Source organism: Catharus ustulatus, chromosome 6 (assembly GCF_009819885.2).
Source record: "Catharus ustulatus isolate bCatUst1 chromosome 6, bCatUst1.pri.v2, whole genome shotgun sequence".
NCBI classification, from domain to species: domain Eukaryota; kingdom Metazoa; phylum Chordata; class Aves; order Passeriformes; family Turdidae; genus Catharus; species Catharus ustulatus.
Window position 1 is genome coordinate 44,142,776 of NC_046226.1, and position 19,289 is coordinate 44,162,064.

At 44.3% G+C, this 19,289-nt stretch overlaps 1 protein-coding gene across 10 annotated transcripts in view; it reads right to left on the minus strand.

Annotated features, from left to right (window-relative positions):
- PRR5L (proline rich 5 like) overlaps nucleotides 1–19,289 on the minus strand; it is a 56,411-nt gene that overhangs the window by 6,586 nt on the left and 30,536 nt on the right. For 7 of the 10 annotated variants that reach the window (XM_033061762.2, XM_033061768.2, XM_033061761.2 and 4 more), the window contains 4 exons: nucleotides 18,656–18,747; nucleotides 15,250–15,390; nucleotides 13,496–13,622; nucleotides 7,308–10,154 (listed from right to left, as the gene is read on the minus strand). In XM_033061762.2, coding sequence (XP_032917653.1) covers nucleotides 9,823–10,154; nucleotides 13,496–13,622; nucleotides 15,250–15,390; nucleotides 18,656–18,747 — 692 coding nt within the window. In that variant the 3' untranslated portion in view covers nucleotides 7,308–9,822. Of the gene's footprint in view, nucleotides 1–1,615; nucleotides 10,155–13,495; nucleotides 13,623–15,249; nucleotides 15,391–18,655; nucleotides 18,748–19,289 lie in introns of those variants that run through there. The other 3 variants (XR_006163000.1, XR_006162998.1, XR_006162999.1) reach the window with 3 other exon arrangements.

Below are 19,289 nucleotides of genomic sequence, written 5' to 3' on the forward strand. Positions count from 1 at the left end.
GGAAATGAGTAAGAAGTCTGATGAATTCTGCCTGTTACTCATCTTAGATTTTAAAAAAAACCAAAACCCAAAAATCTCACACCACTCAAATAGGAAATTTTTGTGCTAGCACAAAAACTTACCAAAGGAAACATTTCCCTGGCACCAGCCTCACCCTCATCATTTGCCACCACTGAGACTTTGTCCAGTCTGGAAGGGAGAGCTTGACTACACTGGACTGAGTCAACCCTTGTGCCATCACTATCCTCACAGGACCTGACAGTCTTGGTGATCTTGAAGTACCAAATGTCAGGAGCTGTGGCCTTCAGGTCTTTTTCCTTTGTTGGTTTTAAGTTTTTACAATGAAACCTAACCACCTTGATAAATATGTCTCTGAGCACACAGGCAGATACATGTTTTAAGTTACTTCAAGCTTGTCAGAGCTCAGAATGGGTGAAGAGTTCATGCTAGTTCTGCAGTCCTTTCCAGTTCACAACAGCATTTAAAACAGCCAATCCCCAGCCAGACCTATCCTTTTTTCTCCTGTCCTCTCCTTTTTTTTTTTCATTTCTTCATGTCTGCACAGGAGCACAAAGATTCTGAAGTAGTAGTCATATCTTGAGTCTCTCCTCATTCATGTTTTATCCCAAGTGGACCTGTTGCCACCACTTCTCAACCCTTCTGAAAAACTGCAATTATTCCTGTTAAAAAAAAAATACAAACCTAAAAAATAATTTACCTTGCTAGTGCACGCTGAATTTAGAGCAAATAAAGACTGAGCTACAGCATCATGAAGATAATCTTTCCACTTAAATGCTGGGGCCCTGCTTCACTGTCATCTTCTGATCATGTTCCTTGAACATGTTTGCTCCACTGAAACAACCACTTGCATTTCACAGCTCTGAAAGTAGCATTTTGGCTAGGGGTTTTCCTCTCCAATGGAATAGGAAACCATGAAACTGTGTGCAAGGAGGAGATTGTGCAACAGGAAAATAATTTCTTTATTAGTTGCAGTCCAAGCCTCAACCAATGAGCCTTCTTTTCCTTTTGGTTTGTGCTCTGACTGATCTCTGAGGCCATGCAGCCCCAGTGTTCCTGAATTCAGTGATTTCATGCTGCTCCTTTATCGAGCCAACTCTTTGTTGCCTACAAGAGCTGCTCTGCAATGCCAGGGAGGATGCTTATTGCAGCCAGTCACCCACTGATGAAGCAGGGGAAAAGCCCTGCTCTACCCCTGGTCCTGGAGATTCCAGCTGATTTTCTCACTGAGGTACCTGCAGGTTTGACTTGAGTTGGCCAGACTTGACAGGTGTTGGCCTGGGGCAGAATGGATTCACAGACCATGCTTTCTGGTGGCTTTTGTCCAGAGACTTATCCCACTCAACAGCGAAGGGAACAAGGCATAAACAGAGCAGTGTTTTAGCAGCTGGGTACTGACAATTAAAAAAAAGAATCCTCCTCCATTCTCTCAGCTGATTAGAAGCAGGAGAGATATCTTCCTAGAAGCCTTGTGGTAAAGAGTCCAAAAATGTGATTTCAGTTTCTTAGCCCTCACAGACAGAACTTGATTTCCATGGAACTCAGATGATGATTGACACCCAGAGGAGGAAGAAAAAAAAAAGGCAACAACACAAACCTTTTCTTGTCTTACCTGATGTGCAGAGTCCTCACTCCTGCTACAGACCAGTATTAGCAACTTGCACAGCAGGTGTCAGGTGAAGGTGTGAAGTTCAGGAGTTTGGCCTGTTAAATCTTACAACAGTATGCTCAAGTTAGCATTTGTATTTACATTCTGGTATTCCTGCCTGCATGGACTTGTTTCTCTCCAAGATTTAACTTTCTGTTGCTGCCTTTAATAAAGGAATAGTTTCAGCCAGGTATGACCTTGGCCTTTGTTAACAGTGTTAAGGAGCAAAGGCACTGCCAGGGAAAAGTGACACATACAAGTGTTCCTAGTTTCAGTATCACACCCAGATGTGATAAACTTCACGGTGAGGAGTTTAGACTTGCCTAAGCAAGTGCCTCCAGTGTGATTCACCTTCTAGAAACAACTCCCTGAACTTGAGTTTCTTCATCCAGAAGTCCTTTATACAGGCATGTGCCTCTACTCATCCTTCTAGATAAAATGCAAGGACTGAATATTTTAAGTTCATCTTGCTGGTCTGCACAGTGCATGCTTTTGGATCCTCTGGCAATGGAAGGGATTTAGAATTTATAGGGGTAGAAATGTAATTATCCTGAAAGGCAAATCAGTAGTGTTGGGAAAAGGGAGGTCAGACCACCAAACACCCAGGACAGCAATGACCAGCCACAGAGGATTTCTTGGTTCCTTGGCTGCTTTCAAACAGCAGTGGAAACCAAGGTGTGAATGCAAAGGAGCCATATTTTAACCTCTGCCTATTCTGGTTCCTGTATATTCTCAGTCAAGTTGTAATAGTCTCAGATAAATAAAGTAATTATAACAAACCCAATACAAAAATTAAAAAGCATATTATATACATAAAAAACATGTTTTAAATTATTAAATGTAGTATTATATTGATGTACTGTATTAAATATATACAAATGTATATTGTAAATAGATAATCTATAATACATAATAATGTATAAAGATAAGAAAAATAAATTCTAACGAAAATTGCCCCAGTCCAGTCCAACTGTCCCCAGGTTTCTGAGCCAGAACTTGCATCCAACACCATCACATGTCCTTCCCAAAATGAGAAGGGGTAAAAGCATGGGTATGCCTTTCTCCCAGGGAACTGTACTTACTCATAGTTCCTTTGAGCTGCACCTCTAATCCTGTGTTCAGTTTTGGACCCCTCACTGCAAGAAAGACTTTCAGGGCTTGGCCCATGGGTTCTGCTCTCCTCCTCCTGCCAAACGCACATTTTCTGCAGTAACACCAGGTACAAGCCGAGCCAGAGACCCCACAGCACCCAGTGCACACAGCAGGGACGCAGCCGAGCAGTGCCCCTGCCCCAGGTAGGGCTGGGCAAGGCAGGGCAGCCTTGGAGGGTAAGACACAGGCACAAATTTGCTTTCCCCTAAGACTCTCAAAAGCCCATTGGAAGCTCCCCCAATATGGGCAATCCCTAACAAACAATGTAGGAAGAACATATCTGAAAAGCAAATAGTCACTCCCTCGAAGGCCTAGTTCTGCTCTGCTGCTCTCTCCATAGTCCCTACAAACAGCAGTGCCTGCTGCTGAACGGACCCTCACTCTATTTCATGCTGAGCTGAGCCTTTGTAAGCACTTCCAAGCCAGAGAAGGAGTGGAGAGAGGCTGCTGCTGCCCTCTGAAGGCATCACTGGCTCTGTGAGTCAATCAGCTAACCACGACAATTAGTCAGGGAAAAAAAGAAAAAATATGAGAGGTCCAGATCTTGAACAATTTCCTCTCCACACTGTAAATCCTAGGCAAAGGAAGACAGTTATGTTGATGCAAAAAAACAGTGGATTAGATTAAGCATTGGGTAAGAAATAAGCCAAAGAAATAAGCTTTTGAAAATGGGCTTTTTTGTTTGCCTGACAAGCATGGGTGTCCTTTTCACACCAGCTCATACATTTCAATAAGCTAGGGGGAGGCTCATGGCAAATGCTCTAAGGTCTCATTTACTGCAGCTTTCACTTCGATTTCAAAGAGCAGGACATTTCAAAGACTACAGGACACTGACAGGGGAATGACTAGACGGTGGCAGCTCCTTTTCCCTGAAGTTGTTAAGGAAACTTTCCTGTGTGACCATTCAGGAGTCACTCTGGCAGTCACACTCCCACCACTCCAGACTGTCACTGCTGGAACAAAGCTCCAGTGACCCCATGGATGTCTCCCTTGGATTGCTGCACACCCCACACCCACAGTCAGAGAAAAGGTTTCCTTACCAGTTCAGTCATGGGTTTCCCACAGCTCAGGGGGTGGGAGTGTGACTGCCAGAGCAGCTCCTGGATGGTCAGACAGGAAAGGTTCCTTAACACTGTGCTGTTGAGGATGGGCCACTGAATTTAACCAGGACTTTATACCCAGCAGGCAGCATCTCTCCAGTCTGCCGCAGGGCTTTCAGGAAAGAGAGATGTTGAACATTTAGGAGCCAGAAGAGAGACTGATGACATTCAGTGACAGGCTGAATGAAGGAACCTGGAGGAGCTCCATCTGCACTACCAAACGCAGCGATGCTCAGCCTGTAATCACCATCCATCACTGTCTACTGAAAAAAACAACAGGGTGGGGGAAAATCACAAGAAATCTTCTGCATTCACTCAAACTTGTAATGGACAGTGGTGCTAAATCTCTGAGATTCAAAGTTCTGAATGCACATCAGAACTCCTCTCCCATTCCCACAAAAATAAAATACTAGAGAGTGTTTTTGTAGATGTAGTGCATATATCACTTAAGAGGCACTTTTCACACGTACTGTCAGTTCCCTCCTGCAGAACAGCCTCTCCCACCCTCTCATCTCTTCTATCCAACCACTCAGCAAATCACAATCCATTGGCCTGAGATGTGCCTGAAGAAAGACAGGCTTAGCACTTGTCACAGTGAAGCCATGAGACAGAAATACAGGGGACAAGGGTGTACAAGCTTCTACTCCAAGAACCATCGATATGTTAGTCAATAAGCCTTTAGTGTGAAGGGGATTAAAAACCCCCTGTGAAAAACATGGCTGGCTTACCCGTGACAGGTGTGAATCAGTTTCAGAGGTCTGAAGGGCAGATGATTCATGGCACAGAGTCTGTGGTTTCTTACTGACATTTAATATTAATAAATTCTGTCACCTTCTAGGTAGTCCTGTTGCAGTAAAGACTTGAAGACTGAGTGCCTTGTAACTAGTCTGTCTTTAAGAAGCCCAAGCAATTCTAACAGAACTCGCTCTTTCAAGTTAAAAAAAAGAAAAAAAGTTTTTTAAAAAGAAAATAAAAGTAAAACAAAACAAAACAAAAATGCAACAACCACAAAAAACTCCTGTGTGAGCCACTGTGGCTGTCTTCATAAATTTCAAGGTCAGAGAGAATGATTCTCTGACTCCAATCTATTTTCCAATGTAACAGAGGTTGTTACTGCACAGTCTACAATAATTATGCCACAAGAATTATCAACTAGCTCTTGCCATAAGTGGGAACTAGCTTTGAAGCCAAATGAGAGACACTTCAAACAGCAACTTCCTGAATACTCTTGCAATTCATAGCTACTGCAAATCTGCTCTGTGCTATGGCAGGAGTTTGGGCTAGGTGGGACCCTTCAAGCCATTGTCTTTTTATTTATGGAGTTTGCTTTCCTTTTGCTCATTGCAAAACCTGGTGACCAAACTATAATTAAGCCTCTACCTTCTGTTATGCCAATTGTTCAGGTGAAGATTAGTCTAGTCAGCTATTTCCTTTAAACCATGTACCCCTTCTTTACTACTCTCTCCCATACAGGTGGCTCACCTACACACATGCCCATATTTATGGCCCCAAGAGTGTGTTGGCCATGCACAGCAAGCAGCTGTTGATAAATAATGACAATTTTCAGTTCACTTACTTCTGCACTGGAGTTGTCACTTCTTTTCATCACTTGGAGAAATGCACCCAAACATCTGAGCTGCTCCTCCTTCAGATGCAAGTAATGAATAAAAGGCAGCCAATTCTCAGGTGGCAAGTGGCAGCTATTTTACAGCATGCAATTTTGAGCACCACATTGATGAGAACGAGCTGTACCTTTGCAGCAAAGTTGCTTTAAAAGCTGCTACCTCTGTTTTAAAGCTTTTGTTTACGTAGCTGAATGCTTGGTGCCCTTACCTGTAGCTGTTGGCATAGCAGAGGGAAGAGAAAGCACTCTCAAATGTGTGGACAAGCAAGAATATCCCATTTAACCTACTGTTGTCCTGCCAGATCCACCTTCCATATTTGAAATATGAATAGGATGACTAATTACCTCCTCTTCGCTCGGGAAATACCAAATACCCTGCTCTTCACACTTTTAATTAACAGGAAAATTTGCAGTGACTTTCCTACAGAGAATGTTGATTGTGGGCTGAATTTCCAGCTCAGGTACCCCTGGGAAACTCCCTGGGCCCTGTGGGGAATCCATGCCAGGGTGGGTCTTGCTTTCTCACCTGCTTCTCTGAGTGGGAAGCGGTGCTGGCTCTGTGCAGACCTGTCCCAAGGGGGAAGGGGCAGCCAGGGAACACAGCCAGCCTGGTCTCCTTCAGGAGCTCAGACACCCACCTGTGGCTTTGTCTAACACACAGCTCTCCTTCAGGGAGAGGGAGGTGCACTCTGCCAGGCCCAGGAGTCCTGCTGCTGGCATGGGGAAGGAGCCAGGTTGGGAAGGAACAGGGAATCCTGTTAGGGAAGTTTGCTACTCTGAGACTACAGCAAAATTAGGAAGTTCACATAACTAAGCAGACCATACATACCACAGTTTGTCTCTCACTAGAACTGCAGTTTCTCCTCTCTGGGGAACACAGGCTGCCTCTAAGAGCCATGTATTTTCCAACTGTTGACTCAGTGGCAAGTGCCAAAAGGCCTTCCAAGTGAACCCATTGCCATTTGGACTTACAAAGAAAGGGCAATCCAAACCCTGCAGTGTTCACCCTGCTGCCATCAGCGCCAGCAGCAAGATACACTGCAAGTCTTCCGATTGAAAAAAAAAAAATAAAAAGAAAAAAATAAACCAAGTTGTTGCCCACATGGCTAGGGCCAGAAGCAGCTCTGCTTTCTGCCAACAAAAACACGTGCTTGGCTAAGGGGAATATCATAGAAAAGGCCAGTGATACTAAGAATAGCCCCATCAATAAGTTTATGACAGAATTTAATGGACACAGAATAAATCGCTTACCTTAAGAAGACAGAGTAAAAAGGGAAGACAGATTCAGTGTGATGAAAAGTGACTCAGTCTAGGTCATTATCCAAGTAGAAGGTAACAGACTTCAGGAGGTGTGAGAGAAACTCCTTCTTCCCATTCTGATAGCTCCTCCAGGAGGTTTTCTCAAGCTGGTGACCACGAGGGAAGAAAGGACCCACCCTGAGACCCTGTCACAGCTGTGTGACATGGCCAGCAACACAGTGCAACCCCAAAACAGAATGCTGTGACCAAAATGCAAGTGCTGCTCATGCTGCAGCTTGGGCACAGGGACAGAGTCTTTGCTGCCAGAGGTTTGGAAGCTTCCTCAGCAGAGAGCAGCCTCTCAGAGCTGCTCCCAGGACCCTTCCAGGCCAGCCTCACTCTGCCACCACGGCACAGCTTTCCAGCCACCTGCAGAGTCCCCCAGTCTGTGCAAGAAAAGCACTTGCAGAGGCTTGTGCAACCTCACGTGGCTGTGAATGTGGTGCTCATGACCATACACTCGGTGTGGTTTACAGAACAGTTGTGTTTACTTCCGTTTACAAAGTAAAGCCACCAGCTTTAATTCTCTGTAAAAACAAAACAATGGGGCAAGTGCATGATTCAGAGGGTTTGGTGCAAATTTTTGCAAAGTAACAGATACAAAAACCCAAAATAATTAAAATCATACATATGTGTAAAACAAAATAAATTCAAGTTAAAACCAGGACTAACTTCTATTAGTCCTAGAGATGATCCAAGAATATGTCAGGAAATAAATAAATCATTCTAGTTTTCACCATAAAAAGAGGGTGCTGCTCTCTAATCGAAATGGTTTGGGTAGTTACAGAAGGCAAATGGGTTACAGGAGAAGCAGAAAGAAGACAAGCATTCATAAGAGTGAACTGAAATGCTACAGGGTGGCCACCTCTCCACACACCTCAGTGTGGCTAAGAGAAGGCTTTAAATCACAGCAAGGGGCCAAAGAAATTAACTGTGAGCAGGACACCATCATCTGTGCCAAGCTGAGACCAGCATGGCTTGGCTGCCACCAAGAGATTCTGAAGCTCCACCACAATCCATGGCTGCCCTGGGGCAAATGACAGTAAGCTGGCTGGTCAGTCCAATTTATAACAGGAGAGCAATTTATCCTATCATGCATCTGAAGGGAACACTGCTTAAAGGCACATCTTCCAGGCCTCTGCTGGACTGGGGGAGCTCTGAGGAGGAGGAGGAGGCAGCCAGCACAACTGAACCTCTTTTCCTGACATGCAAAGCACAGCTGGGGATCCAAACACTTGGCCCTTCCCCAAAGGCCAAGGAAAAGGAGAAAAAGGAGGCTCTTCCAAGTATCTTTCTCAACACTGCAAACCACAGTAAATAAAGCAACACCCTCATTTATCAAGGCAGCATGGCTTGTGCTCATAGATGGTATTTCTGATGCTTTGTTGCCAAATAATAACCTGCTCTCCTTTTGCTGAACGTGCTACTAATGCCAAATCCTGGCAGGTCAGAGCTGTACTTCCAGTGCAGCCAGTGGAGCAGATGTTTAATGCCCAACAGAAGCAGGGTAAATTCTGCAGTTAATGTCATGGCATGCAAAAAACACCCTGAAGGCTCACCCTAATCTTCTGTTTCCTTGTCAAGACACACTTATTTACAGTACTACTTGGAGTAAATTCAAGTGGTAGTTGTGTTGTGTCCATATTTTTAATGGGATTTGACATTTAAGGCAGCAGTTCACCTCTAAGCCTGTAATTACACTTGCAAGTCTGCTTAGCAAGACGTGAGCAGAGTATCCTGAGGACAGCTCAAACAGATTGGATCTGTCCCCACAGAAGCAGCATTAGAGTACCAAGTGATGCTACAAAGCAGACACTGCAGAGTGCAGTGCCTGACACAGACACCTGCAAACTGGACCCACTCCTAATCTTCACAACAAAAACAAACCCAAAGACTGCAAAGAGCCCTTGCTTTACTTTAAAAGCAATACTGCACTGAGTCAGATACCACTGGAGGTCAGGAGCACTTCATGAATACACTGAGACAGGACTCCTTTCCACACCCTGCTGATTATCCTCGCTCTCATGAAATCCACAAGGGCTAAAATTGCCAGGGTAGGCTCAGGATGAGATCCTGATCATCACCCCCTGATCTGGAGTCACCACGGCCCAGTGCTGAGCAGCACCTTTACATCTCCTATACAAGTGCAGCATCTCCATTGCATTTGATTTGCTCTTTCATCATAGCCCTATCACCACTGAAATTTTGAGAGCAAACTGATGTCAAATACCAGGATGCTCAGTATATTTTGCACCCAATTTACACCAGAACTCCCAAGATATGACTGGAACCAAATAAAGTACATATGAAGTACTCAGTTCAGACTCCATGTATGCTTGGTTCTCTTTGGGCCTGGGAAAAAAAATAAGTCTGATTAAAAATAAGTCTGATTAATTCTGATTTGGACTTCTCATCCATGCCCATATGGGAAGCAAATGAAGGACGTCCTCCTCTCACAAGCCACCCCAGCAGATCTTTCTGCAGGATGCAAATGATTTCATCCCTGAGTTCAACTTTAGAAGAGAAATTAAGTGCTCAGCATTCACCATGCTAGCACCAGAAGCAAAGAGAACACTGAGCACAGAGACCTCCTCTGCAGGGACAAAGAACAGAGAAGAAGCACAACTGGAAAAGATGGAGAAAAACAGAAGGAACTCCGTTTGTATCATACTAAAGAGAAAGAAGGAAACCTGATGCCAGAAAGGTTATACCAGTAGAGGGAGAAAGCTTACAGAAGGCAGACTGTGCTGTTCAACAGCAAAACCTTTGCAGCCCTCAGTGGTCATTTGGGAGCAGCCTGGTACCTCCAGCAACAATGATCCCAGACTGGCAAAAGAACATATCTAGAGAGCATTCTCGAGCCCATTTCAATGACATGACCAAAATTCCTATTTCTTTCTTTTTTTTCCCCGGCAGGGATGACACACCACTCTCTGTCCAGCTCGGTGCATGCAGTTCTCCACTCCCCAGCCAGCCTCCTCCTAGCTGACAGAGGTGCAGTTGAGCTCGGCAGGGTCCTGCCTGCTGGCTGCTGCCACCCCTCCCTCGGGGCCATCGGCAATGCTGGGCTCGCTGGAGCACTGCCTGTGGCCGAAGCAGCTGGGCTGCAGCAGCAGGCATTTGTCAGGAGTGTCCGATTCCTCTGCCACCATGCCCGTGTGCATCATGGAGGCCATGGCCAGCAGCTGGATATCCGAGTGAGCGTTGGCTACCGTGTGCCGACGGATGCTGCCACACTTCTCCAGGTAAGCCTCGCCCTCCTGCTCCGTCAGGGGGGTCAGGGCCTTGGGACGGGATCTGGAGTACCGTCTCTCTGCAAGAGAAAGAGCAGGCACCAATGGTCAGCAGCACACAAGCACTGCCCACACTGCTGGGCTGGCCTCAGGCAGCAGAGAATTCAGTGTGCAGCTGCAGTGCCCCACCTCATCACCACTGGAAAACAGCCAGGAGCTCACTAGGAGACCTCCCACCCTGCTGTAGGGGCCGGTCCCTGCAAGAGAACTCAGCCAAAACATCACACTGGACTCTCCTGAGCATCCTGAGAGTCTTCTCTTGTATCAAGGGGTGAAGACCAAGTAGGTACTCTCACATGCAGGTTCACTAAAATAAATGACGCTAAAGCGGCACAAGTCTCCAAAAGAAACGTTCAGTGGGGATTTGAATTGCCATTCCTTTCTCTGAAAAGTTTTTCTCAAGAAGTGTCATTAGCTGTTGTCAATGGGAAATTCCTGATGCTTACAGGGAGAGGTAGTATTTGTGCTGAAGAGGAAAGGCAGTGACACAGCAGGGATAAGTGTGGGCTGTACAATCTGCTCAGCAAAGACATTAAGGAGGAACAATGCCTGGTCCAAAGCACAGACCCAAGACACAGTTCCCAGTGCAGTATCATGAAGCACATTTCAATTCTGACACTGAAAGCTTGAAGGAAGGCAGGGGACAGAGTTTGGCTCACTATAAATCCCACCCCAGCAGGTTGAATAAGACACACTGTTCACCTGCTGGCTTCCACCCCCGCTGCAATGTTCCAGGTGATCCTGGACACCTCCTGGGGTTCTATCCCTGCAGCAGCTGATGGAGCCATTCCCTCTTTGTTTCTCACAAACTTCACTGAAGTGCAGCGTCTCATTTCATAAAGTTAGAAGCCTGTAAACCATATAAAAGGCTTCCAACCAAGACTGAAGAACATAAGAGTAATAGAATGCAAAGCAAAGCACTCTGAAGGTTATAAGGGTTTTACAAGCTTGTATCATGAAGAAAAGCAGAAAATAAACTATTTGTTGCAGGGAGGAACAGGTGAGCAGCCAACACTTCACCCTGCTACTGCCAGTAATACATCAACTCAAAATGGTTCATTTCAGGTTAAGAGTATGCAACAATCATTTCTGAGGCTGGTTACAGCAAATATACTCTTTATGGCATCTCAAGCCACAGCAAGCTGTGGTGTTAAAGGGCACTGGGATATGACTCTTGAGAAAAAAACTAGGTGGAATTAGGCTAAACTCTGAACATGCATTTATTGCTTTACTTTTCCCCCTTTACTTTCTTGGCCACAAAAGACAGTCTCTTAAGGGAGTTGTCATGCGCAGCTTAATTAGAAATTTTATTTTTATTTTGATGGCTTATGACCAGGAATATAAACTGAGAGTTGTTTCTTCTGGGACTTTTTTGCAAACAACCTCAGATCAGCAGTGATGTGTGGTTGTTTTATCTTCTCTCCTATCCCCAGTATAAACCCTGTTTCTTAGGCAGTTGGATCCCTTTGGCATACTCCATCCTTTCCATGCAGGTTATGGCTAATTTACACAGGCAAAGCAAAAAGGGTGCTAACAGAGAGCAGGTGGGAATGCTGCCATCTACAATTCCCCTGTGTCAGCAGTCCTGTCCCCTTTCACACCTCTCTTGCTTTAAATCAGCTCAAGATACAGCAGCCTTGCAGGCTGAAGCCTTCTGTATACTCACAGCTGGGATCAGATACCTCCAGTCATGTTTCCCAACACTCATTTACCCTGAAGGCTCCAGTCCAGAGGGCAGTTTGGCCCCAGAGCAGCTGGGTAGAATGCAAGCACACCCAAAGGCCCAACAGCACCCTTCCCAAAAACTACTATGGGGAACCTGCTGGGCTTCATCATCATTACAGGTTGCCCAGTGAGAGAACAAACTGGTTCTGGGAAAACAAAAAGGTGACTGAAAGAGGCAGAGAGGAAGAGAAAGAAGTCTGATTACAAATGAAAGTTAAGGAAAAGAAGCCACCTCCACAGCAGCACTTGGAAAATACTAAGATTATTTGTAGAAAAGTGCTGTTTTGCACTCCCTGTCTTGTACTGCAAACACAAGTTCCTTCTTTCCTCATGCTCAGCACAGGGTGGAGCAAGGGTAAAAGGCCACCTTGGAAATATAGACAAATAAATGACAGCTAAAATCGAAGTAAGTTCAATGATTCTAAGGCATATAAACTTTACAAGGCCAGTTTGTCTAGGTTTTCTTTTTTTTTTAATGGCACAAATGCCTTGTTCAGCTGGCAGAAATCCAGCGTGGCTAGAAACTTCAGTACAGGTCAGGCAGCTACCTTTCAAGCTATCCTAGCAGCATCCACAAACAGCAGAGCAATCAAATTTGTCAAAGTCCAACTTTTACAAGGGATTTTGGTCTAGATGGAGCCTTAGGATCAGATCTGCAAATCCACACTGAACTGCACAGCCACATTCACTTGCATGAAGATATCTGATTGCCCAGCAACCACAAAAACAAAAATCCTGAGCCAGTTTTCCTACAGCAATGCATGAGATTATTAAAAGCACAGATTGTATCAGTTCTGATAAATTCTCCTACCACAAGACCATCTTTCCCCATATGCTGCTACAGTATAGTACAAGGCAGGCTGCGGGTCTCCAGCTTGCTACAATTTTGCATCTATGCAAAAGCTAAAGCTAGTAAAAACAGAGGGAGACTGGAGCTTTCTTCACTTGTTCCATTTAAATCTTCTTGACTATCAAATCAGCAACACTATGCCCATTAGCTAGCCAATCTCTTCTGGCTGGCCACATGTGTAAGCAGAGCTCCTGCATCATGAAGAAGTGAAGAAGTTTCTCAGAGTAAGCATGCTCTTCCTTAAGTGAGCTGCCTCTTCACTCACCTAGACATGTTTATCCACACTTTAAACACAGAATTTTAATTTGTTTTTTTTTAAAACAGAATCCTCACATGGAAGGAAGACTTCATGCAAAATCCCTGTCATCCCTCAGAATTAATATGCAGAATTAATATCCAGTTCTGCTGTTTGCAACCACTGATTGATGCAGCAGCTGAAGCAAGCAGGGACAGAGAGCAGGCAGCAAAGGACCAGGTACAGTCTCTCACTGTGGTGAAAGCACAGGCATGGACAAAGGGGTTTTAAAATCCAGTCCATGTCCAGAGAGAGGGGAGATTTTGTGTGTGCAGTGATGGGGCACTGATAGTTCACTAGGTCGTGGAAAAGAAAAAGCCTTCACAAAAATCTACATTCAGAAATATTAATCAGGGCCTTCTCAAGGGTGTTTTAGCCTTTGTTTTCTGTCTCTCATGGAGTCATGCATTGTTTCCTTTTCCAGCACAAATGCCTCCCACTACCCAACCTGTGTACCCAATAATGGCTTCAGTACAATGTGCATGTCTTACCAAGCAAGCAGGTGCTACCAGAAGAGCTGTGATCCTCACACAAACCTAAGAATGGTGATACCACCTGCTTGACCAGTTCTTCCAGCTGTAGGTAGCCCTCAGTGGGGCCAGTAGGTTCATGGACACTCTGAAAATCAAACACAAAAAGTCAACTTTACCCTTAAAAGGTTTTTTAATAAAGCCTGGAGTCTATCAATTCTCTCTGTACTGGAATATCCCAACTGTGTGAGTAAAGCCTTTGGAGCTGATGGAGGTTTGGGTGCCTTTCAGGTCAATCTCCTTGTTCAACTACAGTCACACCCTACAGACATTGAGCAGACAGTTCTTTTTTCAGAGCAAGTGACAGAAAGGTACAAGGTGTGCTCACGCTGAGGATGTGCACAGCAGTGTAATTATGTCAGGGTGGTTCTACCAGAAAACACCTCTTAGTAGAAAAGCCTTAACACACCTCGGGCAAAGCACTGCTCTTTTCCTAGGCAGGACTGCAGGCAAAGCACCCTCTGTGGTTCAGCTTACAGCTGTGAAGATGGTAGATAACACCAACCAATTTAACAGCAATTTCAGAAACCGTTCAGACTCAACTTCCTGCAAAGCCTCAATGAGCTTTTTTCATCAAATGTGTTACTTTGAGATGCTCTTTGCTCTCAAGGTTCTTGTATTAAAAAAACATTTCAGGGAAATTGAAGTAGCACTTAAATATCACCTGCTATTCCAGACTGGGTCACTGGGACATCAGAATAGTGAGAACTCATACAGAACTACCAGCTTAGCCACTTTACAATTTTGGTTCACAAAGCGTTTCAGAAAATTTCATTCTCAGACCCCCATTATGTAGGAGAAGAAATAAAAGCCACCAGGTTGTGTGGTGTGTTGGAGGGAAGGGATGCCACCCAGAGGGACTTTGAAAGGCTCGAGATTTGGGCCTGTGCAAACCTCATGATAATCAACAAGACCAAATGAAAAGTCCTGCACATGATTCAGAGGAAGGCTGGACAGGGCTCTGAACAGCCTGCTCTAGTGGAAGGTGTCCCTGCCCATGGCAGGGAGCTTGGAACTAGATCTTTAGGATCCCCTCCAGCACATCAACTCAAACACGTAAGATGCATTTTCCAGGACTGTCAGGCTGGGCAAAACGAGAATAAAACAAATCTGGCTGTATTTGGCATGCTTGGAAAGTATTCTGTTGAGATCTGGATAAAGAAGATAGTTATCACAGATGCTCTAGATCTCCTGGGAGAGGCCTTTGAAAGATGGCCTTTTATTTTGCCTGCTGCCAAAAGGTATTGCTCCTCTAATGGGCACTACTCAGCATCCCAGCCAGCCAAGGAGCTGGTGTCAAGCAGCCAGAGAGCCACAGTTCATTCAAATTCCATTATCTGCTGTGATGGAGACTTGCCCTGTCCTTGCAAAGCTGAGAACTCAGGAAAACTAGGGCACAAAGAGGCATTCAGACAAGCTAGAAGGTGAAAGTTTGTGTGAAAAAAAATAGTTCTGACACTGTTCCTGGATGGGGAGGAGAGGTAGCAAAAAAAAAATTCAAAAACCCAGATCTTTCAAGGCAACATCTGTTCCCAGGAAAGCTCAGGGCATCGAAATTCAGCTCTCATTTTAACACTGACACTCCCAAACAAGCACATATCACACCCCCTTCATCACATCCTCTACTCTCCCCTCTTTTCCAACAGTGTTTGTATGATTTCAAGGAGATCAAGATACCCAAGTGAGTCAGATGAAGAAGAGCAGAGGCTTCCCACCTGCAGAATTAACAGCATCTGGACAATGGAAGCTGGAACCTTTGTCTGGACCAGGGGAAGAATTTCTTCCAACTTTACTTTTAGCAAGACCAAGTCTCTGAAGCCAAGAAGAGCAATCTGACGGATAGTCAGCTCCTGACCCTATGAAAACAAAGAAGGCAAAATCCCAGTGTAGATAAAGGGATGTGTGAGCATTGTACATGGGCACACAGACAGGAGGGTCTATTCTGCCCATTGCTGCTGCGGCAAAACACCCCCCAGCCATTCATGTTGAGGATTCATGATACTCCTTAATTTCTTCCCTCTCAGTCTCACACAAATTCTGAAGTGGGCACCGCCTCTCTGTGGCACCACTAGGTTCAGAGTGAAGCCAGAAATGCGCCTGCAGTTCACCAAATGACTAAATATGTATTCACAAAACCCACTTGCCATTCAATTTGTTCACCAAAAAAAACCCAGGCTGGATGCAGCTTGTGCTTCTGGTACTTGGATCTGAGAAAGCAGAGAAGGTTTGGTAGGGAACAAAGCTGTTTCCGAATATTTCTTAATTAAACCTCTCTCTGACCTATATTATACCCTCTTTTTGCTCAACATCTGCACTTTAGACCTTGCTGATATGACAAAAACTACAAGTTGGTCCATCACAGATTTCTGCATTTAGGCTGGAGCAAAGTTAGCAAGACTGCTTGAACCAAACAAAATTTTAAAAAACAACAGCTTTAATATCCTCTGCAAGGCATTCCTATTTTACATCAGCAACACAAGTGAGCAGGCTTAACAGATGATGAAGTATTTCTCAGCATATTTAAACACAGTCTAACTCCATTTGGCATTCTGGTATTACCACCTTTCCCTCTCCTATATTTAATATCTCTATGACTTTCTCTTGCCCCACTGCAACTCAATAGCAGAAATTTTCCTCCCAGCCTTGCCCAGCACTTTCCAGCCTGAAAAGTTTGCCTTGTTCTTCTCAGTATGCTAATCTCTGCCCCATGGTCTGCTTGGGAATCATTTTATGATCTCCATAATATACTCAACATAGCAAATATTTAGCTGGAAGAAATTAACAACAGTTAATCATTAATTCAAAAGAGGTTGCATGTCATAATTAACAGCATTATCAATATGCAAATATGAATTAAAACCAATAGTATGGAGGGCAGCTTGGCCATAATAAAAGCAGTTTGCTGTTTTAAACCATCACTGTGTAGGGGAAAAACATGCAGGAAAAACCAGTGCCTATCTTGAAACTGTATTTCAGCAGCTGCAAACTTTTTATTTATATTAAGCAGTTTAGTCCCATTAACTTCATACCCCATTTCAAAACGCAAATATGTTTCTGTGCCAAGCAAAACAAGATTTGCTATTCTTTTTTCCACACCAATAGTCACATAAACAGCTGCAACTATAGGGAAGCCAGTGACCTGTTTACATAGTTTCCCTCTGTACAGCAATTTAACCAACTTGTCTGCTTAAAGGTCATATTTCTGCAAAAGCTGTGAGCCTTGGGGTTAAACTTGGCTGAGATGCAAGGCTGGTGTGAGTTCCTACCTTAGGTAACATACACTCACACATGTGGCTGACTCAGTTTCATTCTGAATGGGCGATTGCTGGGATCACAGGGCAGCAAAACTAAATAATCCTGCTGATATTTGCAGGAAAGGATGGGGAATCACAAACAAATTGACTTTCCCATCTACCAGAGCAGTGAACAAAGAACTGCTCCGTGATGGAAGGCACTCACTGGATGAGCTCTCCTCATGTTGTGACACACTGGTTACATACAGTTCCCTATTTCTAGGAAAAACCCAATCTTCTTATTAGGACACTGGCCTGGTATAAGAGCAATTTCTATTTCTTGCTGCACCAGCAACTCTCTCTGTGGTAGCCTAATGCAATTTACTCTGAGTTAAATTCTTGGATGTATTTAGGCAGCTTAATCCATACATTTATGTAGTACTTAAGTGCCTACAAAGCTTTAAATATCCTGTTTACCTTTCAGTTCCTCATCCAGAAAGTGGCAATACTTTCCAAACTTTACAGTTTTGCTGATATATTTTGAGTGACTCAGATATTGTGACAAGACAAATACAGAAAAAAAAATGCTTTCAAAGAATCTCAACATCTCATGGTCATCCTTTCACCCCTACGACAAAGTTACTTCCAAAAGCTGTACCCACAGTGTTGTAACTTCTGTCCCATTTCTCATCAGAGACATGTAATAGCAGGGCAGTAGATTTTTCTGTTAAGTGGCAGAATTATTAGTGTCAGTGGGTATGACACACAGTCAGCTCAACTGTTCCCACAGTGCACAGGTAGCTGCAGTGCAGACAAACCCCTGCTTAAATAGGTCACTCCCACACTGACAGATAGCTGCAAAAGGAGAGAAAGGGAGGGTATTACAGCTGCACAGTTTTACCTGTCAAACACCTACCTCCAAGCATCTGCAGCAAGGAAAGAACAAAAATAAACACAGCAGAAAGGTTAGTGTCTGTCTTTGCAGAAGTCCTTTCTCTTTTAGGAAATGCCAGCTTTAATAGGATTAGAGGAAAAGGGCAAGCTTTGAGCTTTACCTGCTGCCTTTCAAACAATACAAGGGAAAAATAATTTTAAAAGGCTCTGGAAATAATGTCTTCCAGAAGAGGCAAAAGTCAACGGGAGGAGGCTAGCATTTCCAAGAACGTCATTCTCCACATGAGGTACATTTTTCTTTTCCTCTGATGGCAGGAAAGTTCAAAATAGACTGGGGAGGTAATTAGACTGCTCATATGGAAACCCTGACTAAAACTACATGAAAAAAATGATACAGCTCCACACTTCTGATGGGATACTAAGTTTTCAAAATACCCAGCGTAAAAAGGTTTTACATAAAGTGTTCATTCTTCCTCTACCCATAGACTTACATGTCTCCTTACTGAAGCTTCAAAAAACCCAACTGAGGATTTTCCAAAGGCACAAATGGGACATAAGCCCTTCAAAAGCCATTAGGGTGAGTTTAACACATTTTCTTCTGATCTAGTCTTCAGATTTATACCTCTAAGACAAATTGTCACTGCACCAACAGTCCCAGCTACTTAAAAGAGAAGGAACTATAAATACAAGTAGCCCAGAGCTTCAGTCTAGACAAGGTATAGTCCAACAGTTTCAGTGCAAGCTTAGCTAATCCAGACAGTAGACAATTGGGAAAAAATTCAGCCCAAAACACCATGCTTGTCCAGTAGATTTTAGCAATACTCCTTACAGTTAATACTTGGATAAACTCTACTTCCTCCAAGATTTAGTTTAAAGGTTTTAACATGTATTTAGCCACTGGCCAAACAGCGCTGCTGGCAGAGAAGTTACCACTTGCCATTAGCAGGCATTGCAGTTACATTGCTTCACCTGACTGAAGTGTAATTAGGATTACCTGGACTGGGTAGAATATTGCCTGGAGTGTAGGAAGAGTCTCTGTAAAATAGTGATCCCAGATTTCAGACAGGACATCAATGCGATCCTCACCTACAAAAACAGATGGGAGCAAGAGCTTTAGTGACACCAACACTAAAAGCAAGTTGGATTTTCCAAGTACTCTCTAATTCCCAAAGCAAGAGACACTTCACTTCTGCAGTTTCTGCCCAAAACTGGACGTCACCCAGCTCAGCTTCCCCTTAAGTGACAGAGACAGAAGGCTGTGACCATTGCTTGTTCTGTGAAAAACATGAGACCAATCCCAACAAGAGTGAAGCCTCTCTTTAACCAGAGGCTTTAACTCCACAGCACAGGATTGCACAATTGCACAGCTCACAGTTAACATGCTCAACTAGCAGGGGAGAGGCCACACAAAACCAGCTGAATCTGAGAGCCAACATCAGCTGATCATCCAACACCACCCTGCAACAGAGTCAGGGAGAGCATTCAGAAGAGCTGAGCCCCTCCAGCACCCACTCAGTACCAAGCAGCAGCCAGGCACCTGCCAGGAATACCAACAAAGGCACTAATGACAAATCGGGCACTTGTGAAGGTTCCCAAACAAAATCCACTTGTGGCCAACCCTTATTATG